Source organism: Equus przewalskii, chromosome 24 (assembly GCF_037783145.1).
Source record: "Equus przewalskii isolate Varuska chromosome 24, EquPr2, whole genome shotgun sequence".
Lineage (NCBI taxonomy): Eukaryota > Metazoa > Chordata > Mammalia > Perissodactyla > Equidae > Equus > Equus przewalskii.
Genome location: NC_091854.1, coordinates 1,232,046 through 1,245,593, shown reverse-complemented (window position 1 = coordinate 1,245,593; position 13,548 = coordinate 1,232,046). Strand labels below are relative to the sequence as shown.

General features: G+C 34.9%; 1 protein-coding gene across 6 annotated transcripts in view; it reads left to right on the top strand.

Annotated features, from left to right (window-relative positions):
* AGL (amylo-alpha-1,6-glucosidase and 4-alpha-glucanotransferase) overlaps positions 1 to 8,599 on the top strand; it is an 89,965-nt gene extending 81,366 nt beyond the window's left edge. For all 6 annotated transcript variants that reach the window (XM_008507712.2, XM_008507899.2, XM_070592286.1 and 3 more), the window contains exon 34: positions 6,037 to 8,599. In XM_008507712.2, coding sequence (XP_008505934.1) covers positions 6,037 to 6,154 — 118 coding nt within the window. In that variant the 3' untranslated portion in view covers positions 6,155 to 8,599. The remainder of the gene's footprint in view (positions 1 to 6,036) is intronic.
* The last annotated feature ends 4,949 nt before the right edge of the window (positions 8,600 to 13,548 follow it).

Sequence of the window (13,548 nt, the reverse complement as noted above, 5' to 3'; positions counted from 1 at the left end):
AAGATAGATCAAAAATACTTGTCACAATTCAAGAAATGGTTTCATCTAAAGTGAATTATTACTCTTTAAAATTATCTGTGGACTCTGTAGTGATGTCAACATTCTCATTCTTGATATTAAGAAGCTATATTTTCTTTCTTTTTTTCCTGATCTGCCTGACTAGAAGTTTATCAATTTTATTGATTTTCTTGAAGAACCAGATTTTGGTTTCATTGATTTTTTTATGGGTTTTATTTCATTGATTTCTACTCTGATCTTTATTATTCTCTTCTGCTTACTTTAGGTTTAATTTGTTTGTCTTTTTCTAATTTTTTAAGGTAGAAGTGGAGATCATTGATGTAAAGACCTTTCTTCTTTTCTAATATAGGTACTTACTGCTGTGAATTTCCCACTAAGGACTAAATTAACAGTACCCCACAAATTCTGATATGTGGTGTTTTTATTTTCATTCAGTTGCAAATACTTTGTGTTTTCCTCTTTGATTTCTTTTCTGACCCATGGGTTATTTAGAAAGGTGTTATATAGTTTTCAAATATTTAAGAATTTTCCAGAGATGTTTCTGTTATTAGTTTCAAAATTAATTCCATTGTGGTCAGGTAATATACTTTATATGACTCTAATCCTTATAAACATATTGATACTTGGTTTGTGGCTCAGAATATATTCTGTCTAGATCACTAATCTGTTTGCAAGTGAAAAAACTGTATGTTCTGCTATCATTGAGTGGAGTGTTCTGTAAATGTCAACTAGGTCAAGTTGGTTGATAGTGTTGTACAAAGTACTTACAGATTTTCTATCTACTTGTTCTATGAATTACCTACAGAGGAGTGTTGACATCTCCTACTGTAATTACAGATTGTCTCTTTCTCCTTGCAGTTGTATCAGTTTTTGCTTCGTGTATTTTGAAATCTTAATTTTAGATGTGTAACTATTTAAGGTTGTTATGTTCTCTTGAATTGGTCGTTTTAGATCATTATGAAATGACCTTCTTTACCACTGGCAATATCTTTGCTCCAAAAGCTTTAGGTTTTTTTGGTTTTTTTTATTTTGAGAAAGATTAGCTGAGCTAACATCTGCTGCCAATCCTCTTTTTGCTGGAAGGCTGGCCCTGAGCGCACATCCATGCCCATCATCCTCTACTTTATATGTGGAACACCTACTGCAGCATGGCCTGATGAGCCGTGCCACGTCCGCACCGAGGATCTGAACCGGCAAACCCTGGGCCGCTGAAGCAGGACATGTGCACTTAACCACTGCGCCACTGGGCCAGCCCCTTTGTTTGATATTAATATAAGTGCTCCAGATTTCTTTTGATTTGTTGTTACCATGGTATATATTTTTACATCCTTTTACTTTTAACCTATTTGTATTTTAAATTTACAGTGGGTTTCTTGTACATAGCAGCATATAATTGGGTCTTGCTTGTTTATGCAGCCTCATAATCTCTAATTTTTAATTGGGATGTTTAGACCATTTTTGCTTAATGTGATTATTTATATGGTTAAATATAAATCTAATAGTTTTCTGTTTATCCTGTCTGTTCTTTGTTACCTTTTTCCTCTTTTCCTGCTTCTTTTGTTTTTTTTTTCTTTAAAGATTGGCACCTGAGCTAACAACTGTTGCCAATCTTCTTTTCTTTTTCTTTTTTTTTTTTCTGCCTTCTCTCCTCAAATCCCCCCAGTACATAGTTGTATATTTTAGTTGTGGGTCCCTCTAGTTGTGGCACATGGGATGCCGCCTCAACGTGGCCTGACGAGCGGTGCCATGTCTGCGCCCAGGATCCAAACCAGTGAAACCCTGGGCCACCGAAGCACAGCACATGAACTTAACCACTCGGCCACGGGGCTGGCCCCAACCTGCTTCTTTTGGATTGAATATTTTTATTCCATTTTATCTGCGTTGTTGGCTAATTAGCTATTCCTATTTTGGTTTTTTTTAATGGTTGCTATAGGTTTATAGTATACATCTTTAACTTATCATAGTTTGCCTTCAGTGATATACCACTTCAAGTATAGTATAAGAACCTTAAAATAGTGTAGCTCCATTTCTCTCCAGGCTTTTGTGCTATTATTGTCATCTATTTTGCTTTTACATATGTTATAATCCCCACACTACATTGTTTTTATTTTTGTTTAAGCAGTTATCTTTCAAAGATATTTAAATAATATAGAAAAAACTCTTATACAATTACTCACATAGCTGCCATTTCCAGTGCTCTTCATCTCTTCGTGAATATCCATATTTTCATCTGGTATCATTTTCTTCTGCCTAAAGACTTCCTCTGTTGTGTCTTGTAGTGCAGACCTGCTCCTGATGAATTCTTTAAGCTCTTGTATGTCAGAAAAGTCTTTATTTTGCCTTCATTTTTGAAAGATATTTTTGTTGTGTATAGAATTAAAGGTTGACAAGTTTATTTCTTTCAGTACTTTAAAGTTGTTGCATTTTATGACAAGAAATCTGCTCTCATCCTTACATCTAAACTGCCATTAATTCCATTCAGTGTATTTTTCATTTTATACGTTGTAGTTTTTATCTCTTGAAATTTGATTTGGGTCTTTTTTATATCTTCCACGTCTCTGCTAATTTTGAACATATAGAATACAGTTACAGTAACTATTTTAAGGTCTTTGTCTGCTAATTGATTTCTGGGTCAGTTTCACTTGTGATTATTCTCTTACTGTGGGTCCTGTTATCCTGCTCTTTGCCTGCTAGTGTTTTATTGGATGCCAGGTATGAATTTTATCTTGTTGGCTATTGGATTTTTTTGTATTTCTGTAAATGTTCTTGAGCTTTGTTTTGGAACGCAGTTAAATTATTTGGAAACAGTTTGATCCTTCCTGGTCTTTTAAGCTTTGTTGGGTCTGACTGGAACAATGATTAGTCTAGGACTCATTGTTCTTCACCTATTGAATCAAGACCCATCTGAGTTTTCTACCCCATTTTCCTAAAATTAAGAAGTTTTCAAATCTGGCTGGTGGGAATAAGTACTTTCCTGACCCTGCGTGACTGTCAGGTACTACTTCATCTAATCCTTTTGAGTGGTTCTTTCCCCATCCTTGGTTAGTTTCCTCTTGTGTATTCACTGATCTGTATGCTGCAGATACTTGATTGGGACCCTCTGCATATCTTCAGAGTTCTCTCTTTGTGCAGTTCTCTCCTTTCTAGTAGTCTGTCTTGAAAATTCTAGCTACCTTGGTCTTCCTGGACTCTCAGTTCCATCTCTTCAATTTAAGAAATCTGCTAAGCTCCAGCTGGGTTTCCCTCCCTGTGCCAAATCTTGGAAACTCCCTCAAGACAGTAAGGTATGGTAATCAAAGGACTTACTTCATTTTTTTTCTCATTTCTCAGGGATCACTGTTCTCTGTTGCCTAATGTCCAAGGTCTTGAAAATTATTGCTTCGTATACTTTATTAAGTTCTTTGATTGGTTTGGGAAGGAGGAAAATTATGTCCATGCTATTCCATGTTTGTCAGAAGTAGAAGTCCTTTCTTGCTTTCTGGCCCATTAAGATGTTCTAGGCTCATCTTTTACTTTCCCTGCCCCAGCCTTCGAACTGGGCAATTCTCTAAAGAGCCCTGATTCTTTTTAGTGAAGAATGTTATTTAAAAGCCCAGATCTGGACACTTGGTGTATTCATTGCCCCTGGAGAATCATTGTTAGTGTGTCTTCCAGTAGATAGAGCTAGGAAGTATATATATAATATGTATACACATATATACACGTATATTTATATCTTTATGTATCTATCTCTATGTATTGAAAACCTGTATTCACACCAGCTCCACTCAGTATTTAATTCTGTTTTTCTCCCTTTTCGTATTTGTAATTCTCTTTTCCAACAGTGAGTAACTCCTTACTCTCTGCCATCTCTACCACGTGGACTCAGCTCACCCTGTCTGGCTCTGACACTGCATGCTGGCGTGCCCCAAGACACAGATGCCCTCTTCACCCTGCTTGAGCCTGACAGCCCCACACTAGGCCACTCTTATGTGTGGATTCCCTGAACACCTGGGCTCTCGGCTACTCCTCCCTACCCCCGCTTGATGTGGTTTGGTGTGAACTCCTTCCTCATACCCCTCAGGCTCTGATATCCTGTCCTGTGCTGCTCCTGCTACCCTTCTGTGGTACTCTCCTCCCCAACTGTGGTCACTGACCTTCTTTGTCCCACTTTATGACTTAAGGAATGAGTTTTTCAGAAAGGAAGGGAAAGGAGACTTCTTTATATCAGGATGGATATGTTCCATGTTCTAGTTCCACATCTGATTATGAGCACCCTATTAGTGGTTCTATAAACTTGTTTTGTTTCTTCATTTCAGTATTGCATAGTTTGCTAGGACTGCCATAACAAAGCACCATAAACTGAGTGGCTTAGACAGCAGAACTTTATCATCTCATAGTTCTGGAGGCCAGAATCTGAAATCAAGGTGCCAGCAGGGCCATGCTACCTGTGAAGGGGCCAGGGAAGGCTCTCTTTCAGCCCTCTCTCCTAGCTTCTGCTAATTCCTTGGCTTGTGGCAGCATAATTCCAGTCTTCACATTGGCATTTTCCCTGTGTGTAAGTCTGTCTCCAAATTTATTTCCCTGTTTTGTAAGGACTCCAGTCATATTGTATTAGGGGCCCACCTCATATCAGTATGACCTCATCTTAACTAATTACATCTGCAATAACCCTATATCCAAATAAGTGCACATTCTGAGGTACTGACGGTTAGGACTTCAACATATGAATTTTGAGATATTCAAGCCATTACAGATACCCAGCTACCCAACTTCAGTAATTTGGCATTTTACTCTGAAGTAGCTTGAATACTTAGAAGCAAGTAAGTTTTCTTATTTCCCATGTCTCTACGACAGCTTTTTAAATATGATACCTAGCTGATGTTAGTTACAGTCATGCACCGCATAATGATGTTTCAGTCAACAACAGGCTACATATACGACAGTGGTCCCATGAGATTAGTACTATATATCCTAGGTGTGTAGTAGGCTGTGCCATCTAGGTTTGTGCAGATATGCCCTCTGATGTTGGCACAACAACAAAACTGCCTAACAATGCATCTCTCAGAATGTATCCTCCTCATTAAGTAACACGTGACTTTATTAGTCATTATCCAAAATATCTCCATATTTACCTAATGTAATTATTTTTTCCATTTTTATTACGAAATGTTTAATACCTACAGAAGAGTATAGGTAACATAGCCATGAGTTACAAAGTATAATAATGAAATAAACGTTCTCACAACCCAACTTAAAAAATGAAACATTACAGAATTCTCTATTTTTTTAATTTATATTTCATATTTAAGGGATTACATTGAAATTGAGTAGATTTGATATGATAATAATGCTGTGTTGTGATAATGAGACCTGGAATAAGTTATGAGCCTCTATAAACGTCTCTTACCTGTTCTGTAAAAAGGAATGATTATGATACATACCTTATAGGGTTGCTGTGAGCATTGAATCAGATAATGAATATAAAGCACTTAGTATTAGAATATAATAAATGCACAATAAATACTAACTGTATTATTATTCAGTAGATGAGAAATTAGTATAGAAATTCAAGTTGCTTTTAATTGGCATTTTTTTTCCTAATCATAGTTCTCAGTGTTTCTTCATTGTTTCATATTAATTTTACAATTTTGTCAAATCAAACATAATACATCTATATAGTTACAATTTGAGTCACATAAACTTACTCCAAAAGGAATAAAATTAGGCCTGAGATGATATTTTTCTCTGTATTTATGTATTGCTTGAAATGATAATTTCTTCTATGTTTTTAATACATAAAGGCATTTCTTTGTATTTGGAAGTCTTAAACCCCAAAGATTGAATATCAAAGAATAATTTCAACCTAAATTCTTCATAATACATATTTAGGATATCCTGTTTTATTTTGTAGCAAATGACTATATATGATTGTTTTTTATGCTAGAAGGCAAAAGTACGAGGTGTTTGCCTATTTTGTTAATCCAAACAAGATGTGTATTAGATGATATCTCATAAAATGTCTTTTCTTTCTTTAAGATCCCCTTGGAAAGGACTTCCAGAACTGACTAATGAGAATGGCCAATACTGTCCTTTCAGCTGTGAAACACAAGCCTGGTCAATTGCTACTGTTCTTGAAACACTCTATGACTTATAGTTGATTCATGGATATATATTAAGTATGCAAACATTTGTATTGTCGAATGCAAGTTCATAATATAATGTAAATGCTTTCTATGCACAGGCTCGAGTCATTTTAAAAATCTCGTTCGTATAATATTGATGCTCAATTAGGTAAGACTTTTAAAAGCATTTTGTTTTTTTTAATGTACAGACGTAGCTTTTGATTTGAATCAGAAAGAAAAATTATCATTACCAATGGAATGTTTTTTATTTTGAATTCAGGAAGTATTCTTCAAACACCTAGAAATAGAGTTTGAAATCCAGAGTTTGAAAAAGAAAAATTATGTAATCATCTGTTGTACATAAGCAAAAATGAAGTATGAGAGTGTAATAATGAAAGAAATGGAAAAGTATCTTTAAATTATGGTATATATTTTATTCAGTAACAATACATACTGAATAGGCTGTGGTTAATTAATGTTCTCACCTTTTACTATATTGTTCCTAACATCTTCCACACCTCATTCAATAGATATTAAATGGATGTTGAATCATGGAAGTGTCCACCTTAATATATGTTCGTAAATGGAGCACAGATGTTCATAATGTGCTTTTATTTTTTTCACTAATATAGTAATATCTTTTTAATATAATGAATGCCATAATATTTTTGACATAATTTACTTGTGCTAATGATGCATAAGATATTTGGGGAAAAAACACAAGCATTAGGAATTTATTTCCTAAAAACAGTTTTATAATATTAGCTTTGAGTTCCAGTTTCCTACTATGAAATGGTTTATGTTTTCACAATGCAAATTGTTGGACATATTTATGACAATTTTAAAGAAAAAAGCTATATTAATTTTCTAAAAATTATTTTTAGTTCGCATAAAAGTCTTGATAGATCACGGTAGATACTGGTTTCCTATTAACTAAAACCTACATTGACAAATTCAGCATTGAGAACAATTTTAACATAATAAACATATAGATATGAATTCAGTAGTTATCTTGAATTCTATAAAATCATTTTAAAATGTTTTTACATTAACATACCTCAAATCTGAAAAAGTCATAAAAGGAAAAAGTTTTAATGTTTATGAGTTAACATTTTTGAACAGTACTTATTTTCTAGATGGAATTTTTCTACTATTTTTGTCTCAAGGAAACACTTAAATTAGATTATTGTACTTTCAGTTGAAAGAAAATAGTTGCAAAAATCTTTTCATTACTATTTAATATTATTCAGTGGTATATTTATAGTTCAGTATAAATTAACTATAATTATCGTGATATATTTATAGTTAATAAAATAATGGTACATAACACTTTTCTCAGTTAAAGGTCACAAACCAAAACACCTTAACTGTCAATAAGAAATAAAAATAAAGAAGAAAAACAAGTAAACTAAAATTTCTGGGTAGGAAAAATATACAAATGCTTCCGATATCAAATGCCCAGGCTCAAAAACTCATGCAATTTCCTGTAAGATTGCCTGCACACACTTCCTCAGAGCTGACCCTGCTTTAGAAACAGTTTGAACCAGCTTACTTTTCTAGTTTTCCCAGCCCAAAGCCAATTAAATCCTACAGACTTAAGGACAGTTGTGGTGATAATCTGACTGCTATCTATAAGCACACTGGTTTTCAAGTTTCCCCTCCTTCAGTGCTCAATGTATAAGTGTCTATACCCTGTGGGTTAAAAGGAATGAGCTTTGTTGAGAGAAAGAAGCATTAGTCAGCAAAGGTTTATGTAGTTATGTTGCTGTACTGTAACTTCTACATTAAAGGTAGGAAGAAAAGTAACTGGGAACCAGCAGATGTAATGAAAGCAAGGAGTAATAGTTCATAGTTAAATGTGATAAATAAATAATAAATAACAAGTTGAGAATTTTTAAAACATAGCCATATTAGGTTATCTATAGTAGGGCAAATACCCACCTCAGTAATTTTTTAGGATATCGCGTTGCACTAGGAAATTAAGCGGTTCTTATTCCTAATAAGGAAAATTAATGAAAGAACATTATTATATCTGCATGGTCTAGTTTACCGTTTAAGAAGGCATGTTACACATTATTTCATCAAAGGTAGTTAAAATAACAGTTACAGATTTTGGAGGAGTAAATGTCATGTGACTAAAGAGCATTTATTAAACAGAATGCTTCATTCCTGAGTGATGTTGGATGAGGTACCATTATATTACTTTTCGACAATGGCTCATGCCTTGGTTCTTCACAATCGAAATCAGCCTTACTCTTTAACTTGAGAAGTAAGTTTGCCACTTAAACCAGTATGTTGTGATAATTTTATAAGTTTCAAAGATAACTGAGGAAACATGAGACCTGTCTTCATATCTGTGAACATTATAACCTAGCGAATTGTAATCCGTTTCTGATATGTCTTCAACTGCTCCATCTAGTGGGCAGATGTCATTTTCATGTCTGTGTGCCAAGAAAATAAAAATGTTTTCTAAAGGACTGTATTTTGCTTTCATTTAATTCTTTACCCATTAACTAATTTGTGGGTGCTGACCACTACATTCATTCAGGGCTTGCTTATTTGGACTGCTTATCTTTTTGCAGGATGTCTGAGAACGGAAAGAGGAGGAAGAATTTTAGGCTGTTTGGTAATTGATTTAATTAGCCATGTTGAAATTAGGAGCAAAATAAGCTTTTGATGTATCAATAGATGTTAGCAACTATATACTCTTCTGTTATTTCTTGATACCTTCTACACTACCATGAATTTTTTATTTACTTTTCATCGACTTACTAAAGGCAAATAGTACAGGCCAGAACAGACGTACTGTAGATGGATGCCTCCTTCAGGGGCCAGAAAGATCTTTTCACTGTTAATTATACAACTGAATAACATATACGTATATTCTGAATAACATCTAATGACCAAAGTTGATTCATTTGGTCTTTGCCTTAATTACTGTTGGTTCATTTTTACTGCAGATATATATCTTTATCTTCAGATAAAAAGCATTAACCTAAAAATCCAAACCTCTCACCATCAAACAGCCTTTATAAGTGAATTTGTCAAACTTACCAAACTTATATAGATCCTCAATGTGCCAAAATAATAGATTCGAGTAAGTTGCTTAGTTTTATTTATTTTTTTATTTGTATGAGCCTTGAATTATTAACTAATACTGATACTTTGTCATTTTGGCTACAATTTTTTTTGTAATGTATTTGCCTTGTTATTTTGGTTAGAGGGTTTTGTTTAATTTACAAAAGCTTTTAAATTTTCTTTAATCAAATTTTTTAGTGCTTATCTTTGTGAACTCTTTTGTAAAAATCTCTTCAAAATTTAATCAACCTCATTCAATGATTTAATACACTTTGCTTCTGTGTTCTTCTGGTTTTAGATTTATATTTTTTATAGCAGCATCCAGTATAAGGTGAGACATTATTTTCAAGTTGTTATATTCCAAACTCATGAATTGAATATGATTTATAGTGATTCCTTTTTTTTTTTTTAATGATTGGCACCTGAGCTAACAACTGTTGCCAATCTTTTTTTTTTTTTTCTGCTTTATCTCCCCAAACCCCCCCCCCCCGTACATAGTTGTATATCTTAGTTGTGGGTCCTTCTAGTTGTGGCATGTGGGAACGCCGCCTCAACGTGACCTGACGAGCAGTGCCATGTCTGCGCCCAGGATCCGAACCCTGGGCCGCCATAGCGGAGCGCGCGAACCTTAACCACTCGGCCACGGGGCCGGCCCCCTGTGATTCCTTTTTTCAATTATTGAGTTTTTATAGAATAATAGACTATACTGAGATATGCTACTGAAGTTATCTGTGCCTATTCGCTTATTTAACTATTACAATTTTTTGTTTAAATATTTGTTAGAGATTTTTCTCACCACCTTTCACCAATCCCTTTCTAAGAATCTTGTTTTACATACCCACTTATTTGTTCTTCTTAAATATTTTCCATATCCAAAAAGTATTCTAACATTTTTACTAAACTGGTACTCATGCTGTACTCACCTAAGGACATAGAGTGTCTGTTTATTTAAATTTATTTTAACTTGCTGGAATTTTTCCTAATTTTATGTTTTTGGTTGCTATTATGAATGTGATCCTTTTTGGTTCAACTTAATAACCAATTAATCAGAATAAAAAATTCAAGTTCAACAAATATGTATGAGACCTACCATGTAAATTATGTTGGAAGTATCATACACATTTTATAAATGAGAACATTGCTAAAGTGTTTCACCCTAAGTCACACAACTGATAAATTACTGCACCAAGACTCAACTCCTCTTCCTACCACAAATTCTCTTTCAGAGATTCTCAAGATTGCAGTTTTGTGTGCTCATCTTCACATTTCTTGCCACCATCCATCCGTAGGTCAAGCTGTGTCTGTTAGCAGTTGCCCATCTGATTAGGGAAAGCATTAGACCCTGTTCTGCTGGGGTCTGGATATGCTCCCTTATTATCACCTGGTCAAAATGCTATAGCTGCAGCCATCTGCCTTAGTAAGATAACTGATAGATTCCTGGCTAAATATTCAGACTCAAAGTGCCAGCCATGGGTTAGGTTACCCAACCTGGCTAACGTGCAAATGTAAGTGTCTTATCAAGGTGAAACAGAGAAAAGTCAGGGGTAATAGGGAGCATAATAGTTAAGAGATGGCCACTGTCAAAGTTGATACATGAGAATTTGGTCAAAAGTTAGGGTTCATCCCCAGGCGTGCAGAATACCAAAGGAAACAAGTTTTATCTATGGAAGTTTACTAACAAATATAGCACTTAATTCTGCAAATGTTTAATGTTAATATATTTATTGTAATTGATATATTTTGAAAGGGCATAACTGAGCACTGTCTTATGACACATTTTCTTATAATCACGACATAAAGGAGAAGTGCTCCAAAAATGATTCATCTTGACTCCTACATCACATTCGATGGATCTCAGTCTTTTCACTTTTACCTGCCTAGGTTCCCCTCTATTTCCCTCTTTCTATTTGCACTTATGTCCTTAGACTAACATGATAATTTCTTAATTGATCACAACTTACTCCACCCCTCATAGAGCTATGAGGGAAGCCTTTCTTGAACACTGATACTATTCCATCACTGTGCAGAGGACATCTGGGATCCTCTGTAATTTGGCCCCAATCTCTTCCCAGCACAATGACTCTTTGGTCTTTCCAAAGCTGATTACTTGCCTCTCTGGGCCTTTGTTTCTTCAACTGTAAAAACAAGGATAATGGTAATACCTACCCTGCAGGGCAATAAGGATTTGTGAAGGTGACCCACAGTATATCAGGATTAAGTTTGACTGTATATAACAGAATCCAAATAACAGTGGTCTAAATGAGATAAAGGTCCTGAGGGGTACAATGCAGAATTCATACGCTGGCTCCATGGGCATCAGGAACCAAGGCTAGCATCTAATGACAATATTCTGTCATTTCCCGGATATAATTTTTTTTAATGTGAGCTCATTGTCTCCTATGTTGTGAGCAGAGATGTACAACAATCTGTTTATCAGTGGTTTCTCCAAATTATTTTTTCTCTTGACTTCCCAAAGCTTGATCTTGGGCAAACAAGAACTCAAAGTTTATATGATCTGAATTAGGTGCAAATTTTATGGTTTGGTTAAAATAAGAACAAATTTTATAATTCATAATTTTATATTTATATTTTAAAAATTTGTAATTTAATACATTAAATTTTTAAAAAGTGAAATAGCCATTGAAGTCTTTACTTATAAGCAAGATGGAATTTTGTACAAATTTTTGTTGTTTCTGGTTCGATTGGTTTTAATTCTACTTTGGTCTTTCTCCTCATTTAACAAAGGGAAAAAAATGTATTACAACAGACAAATAAATAGTGGGGAATAAATGCCTAGAGAGCGATTGCTTAATAGACTTAGACTTCTCTTGTTTCTGAGTGTCTTTAGGAAAGATAAGCTGTTTTTTTTTTTCTTAAGCAATTTCGAAGCACTAACTCTAAGATCTAGAGTAACTTTTTATTAGAGTTTCACTTAACTTACTAGAATTCAGCTCTGCTTACTCAGAAATAAGCAAATGTGTTGCTCCCCTCAAGGGGTCTTCATTTCTGTGTGTTTCTCATAACGTGATTGTTCCATTGGGCCAAGTATGATTCTAGTATTTAAAAAGATATTTTCCATAAAACATGGTCTCCTAAACCAGTGCTTCCAACCTTTTACCTATTGTGGAACACGTAGGAAAAGATAGTTAAGCAGCATTCTGTGGTAAACAAGAGGAGGATGTTACAGCTGGTGACAACTAGTCAGAGATGGATTGCCCGAAGGGCTAAGAAAAACTGTCTCATCACTCTTGTTACTTTCTCAGCATGGAGTCCCACAGTGGTCGGGAAACTGCCTTCAACACAGAGGCTACTTTACCTTGTGCCCAACCTAGCGAAGAACAAGTCGTTTATAATTAAAGGGGAAAATGATTATGTTGGACTTGTTAAGGGGATGGCTTATCAGTTTTCAGCCTAGAAACCTCTTAAGGAATGAATACTCAAGTATAATTGCTTTCCTAGAGAAAAAAAAGTTGTTTTGAAATACATTGCCCATATATATAAAAGAGTATATAATATATATGCACCTTTGAAGTTCACCTTAAATAATTAAACAACAATGAACCCAACACAGAGTAGAAAACTAAAGCAAATTTCCTGTCCCTATGTTAAACAATACTGAGACCAAACCAAGATAGTAGGTGTGTTTTCCAGGAATTCTTGCTGTAGGAAGATAAGACTGTAGACCAACTAAAACAGCTTGCTCGTCAGTATTTTTCTGATAATCATCTTGCTCAACAAGATTTGCTTCTAAACACTTGCCTCACTTTGTGCACCAATACAAAAATGTTGTGTTATGAACTCTTGACTAATCTCACCCAGCTCCACATTGCAGGGTCTGCCTTAAATATCACCAGCTGAGTCTCAGTACTCCTAAATACGTTTCCCTGACTTACTCCTCTTGAGAAACTACTAAGACTCTGTTAAGATGGTTTTCCTTGCTGCAATGTGTAATGCATGATCAACAGGTTTTTCTGGAGGTATTTGTGGGAGAATTTCAGAATAGAATCTTACCAATATCACTAAAGGGCACTCTGTGCCCCTCCAAATCTGACCCCACTCTGCCACTGGGCTGTCTTCCCTCCTGATTTTATGTTAGTCATTTTCTTACCCAGCTCTATAGTGTTATAGATGTATATCTTAATATATATATTTTCAGTTTTGCCCATGTTGACCTTTATCTAATTGAAACCCTAGTATTTCTAATCTTTTGGTTTTTTGGGTTTTTTTTTGAGGAAGATTAGCCCTGAGCTAACATCTGCTGCCAATCCTCCTCTTTTTGCTGAGGAAGAGTGGCCCTGAGCTAACATCCGTGCCCATCTTCCTCCACTTTATATGTAGGACCCCCGCC